The sequence below is a fragment of the Parasteatoda tepidariorum genome, chromosome 10, assembly GCF_982258835.1.
Source record: "Parasteatoda tepidariorum strain Cologne lab strain chromosome 10, Ptep-v5.0, whole genome shotgun sequence".
Taxonomy (NCBI): domain Eukaryota; kingdom Metazoa; phylum Arthropoda; class Arachnida; order Araneae; family Theridiidae; genus Parasteatoda; species Parasteatoda tepidariorum.
This window is the reverse complement of record NC_141764.1, coordinates 85,511,388-85,513,361: the sequence shown is the minus strand read 5'-3', so window position 1 is coordinate 85,513,361 and position 1,974 is coordinate 85,511,388. Positions and strand designations below refer to the sequence as shown.

General features: G+C 34.7%; 1 protein-coding gene across 1 annotated transcript; it reads left to right on the top strand.

Annotated features, from left to right (window-relative positions):
* The first annotated feature begins 215 nt into the window (after positions 1-215).
* LOC147803063 (uncharacterized) lies at positions 216-1,460 on the top strand. Its single transcript, XM_087152872.1, has 2 exons — positions 216-845; positions 915-1,460. Exons 1-2 carry the CDS (start codon positions 216-218, stop codon positions 1,458-1,460), a joined length of 1,176 nt encoding a protein of 391 aa, XP_087008998.1.
* The last annotated feature ends 514 nt before the right edge of the window (positions 1,461-1,974 follow it).

Below are 1,974 nucleotides of genomic sequence, written 5' to 3'. Positions count from 1 at the left end.
ATGAGTGTTTAGAAAAAGGAAAGCGTTTGGTATTCATTGCAAGTGAAATAATTAATTTAAATTTATTATCTAATTGTTTGAATGATTCTGTGTTATGCTCAACTTGCAAAAACAAAAGCATAAAACTAAAGTTTTCCAGGCAAGTTCAAGGACTTGCATCTGAACTTTCTATTTACTGTGCAGTATAGGCAGCTGCTCAAATGTTTTGTGGAATAATGAAGTTACCTGCTCCACCACACAGATTTGATGAAGTCATAAGTGAATTAGGTTCGGCAATAAAAAGTGTCGCTATGAAGAGCATGAGTGATGCGGCTAGTGAAGCCGAAGCAGCTAGCAATTCCAAAGACATTCCTGTTGCAATAGATGGCACGTGGCAAAGACGTGGGCATGTCTCTATGAATGGTTCTGTTATTGCAACTAGTGTTGACGTAGGAAAAGCACTGGACATTGAAGTGTTGTCCAGATTTTGCAAATGCAAGAACAAACAAGAGCATGATTTTCTTTGTCGTGCTAACTTTTACGGGATAAGTGGGGCTATGGAAACGCATGGTGCAGCATCAATATTCGAAAGATCCGAGTCCATACATAACCTTCGATACTTAAAATTTCTTGGTGATGGGGATTCAAGGGCATATAAAGCTGTGTGCGAAGCAAAACCGTATGGAGATGATGTTAGTGTTGAAAAACTGGAGTGCATTGGGCATGTGGAGAAAGGGATGGGCACAAGATTGCGTGCACTAAAACAAAATCTTAAGGGTCAGAAGTTGGGCGATGACAAATCTATAGGAGGACGTGGACGGTTGACTGAGAAAGAAATCGACAAGCTTCAATTGTATTATGGTCTGGCGATTCGAAACAATACAGGCAATTTGCTAGCAATGAAGCAAGCTGTGTGGGCCACGTTTTTCCACTAGTCTTCGATTGACAAAAATCCGCAGCATGGCTTATGTCCTCAAGATAAGAACACGTGGTGTGGTTATCACAAAGCAAAACTATCTGGTGGTATCTACAGTCACGAAAGTAGTCTACCTGCTGATGTTTTATTGAAAATAAAGCAAGTGTACAGAGACTTAGCAAAACCAGAGTTGCTCGCCAAGTGCCTTCATGGAAAGACGCAGAACTCGAATGAAAGTTTTAACAACATATTATGGTCTCGTATTCCAAAAAGTACCTTTGTTCAACTAGATACTTTAAAAATAGGAGCTTATGAAGCAGTTGGCTGTTACAACGAGGGAAATATTGTGAAGTGCAAAGTTTCGTCAGAGTTAGGAATAACGCCAGGACTATACACAACCCGAGCTATGATGATGGCCGATAAAGCACGTGTACGTAAAGCGGAATATGATGTGAAACAAAAGACTATGGAGGCCAGGAAAAGGAGAAGATTAGAGAAATGTGTACTGGAGGATAAATTGTTAGATAATCCCGACAATCCAAGCTATGGTAAAGGCATGTATTAAAAAATTTTAAGTCTTTTTTTTTTATTTATTTTTTTTTTAATAGGCAAATTTGAGTTTTCCTTTAAAAAAGTATATTTTCTTATTTAAAGTACAAAATTTTACATAATTTAGAACTGTAATATTATTTTATTCATAAAAATGTAGTATTATTGTAAAAACTATTATTTTGATGACAATAGGTGATGATGTTTGTGTTTATTATTGTATGTCTCTGAATTTTTTAAAATTCTAATAAAAACTTCAAATTGAAAAGTATTTGGTTAAAATGTTAGAAATATTGCATGAAATAATTATAAAAAAATATAAAAAGTCAAATAGGTTTTTGTAAAGATGTATCAAAGGGAAGTTATATTTTGCTTACATTTGAACCGTAACGACTGCCTGTAATGTGTTTATTTAAGACCAGATAATTGAATTTTTTAAAAAAACTAGAAAAGATAGAGTTTTCAAATACCAGATATATATTATTCAAAACACATTCTTGTTGATTATTTTCAAAATCTATAATAAATTG

What these genes read in the sequence shown, in the direction of transcription:
- LOC147803063 (XM_087152872.1), top strand. Translation starts at nt 216, where the DNA reads ATGAAGTTACCTGCTCCACCACACAGATTTGATGAAGTCATAAGTGAA. An exon ending in TTCAATTGTATTATGGTCTG is followed by an intron (nt 846 to 914) that starts GCGATTCGAAAC and finishes TTTTTCCACTAG; the next exon opens with TCTTCGATTGACAAAAATCC.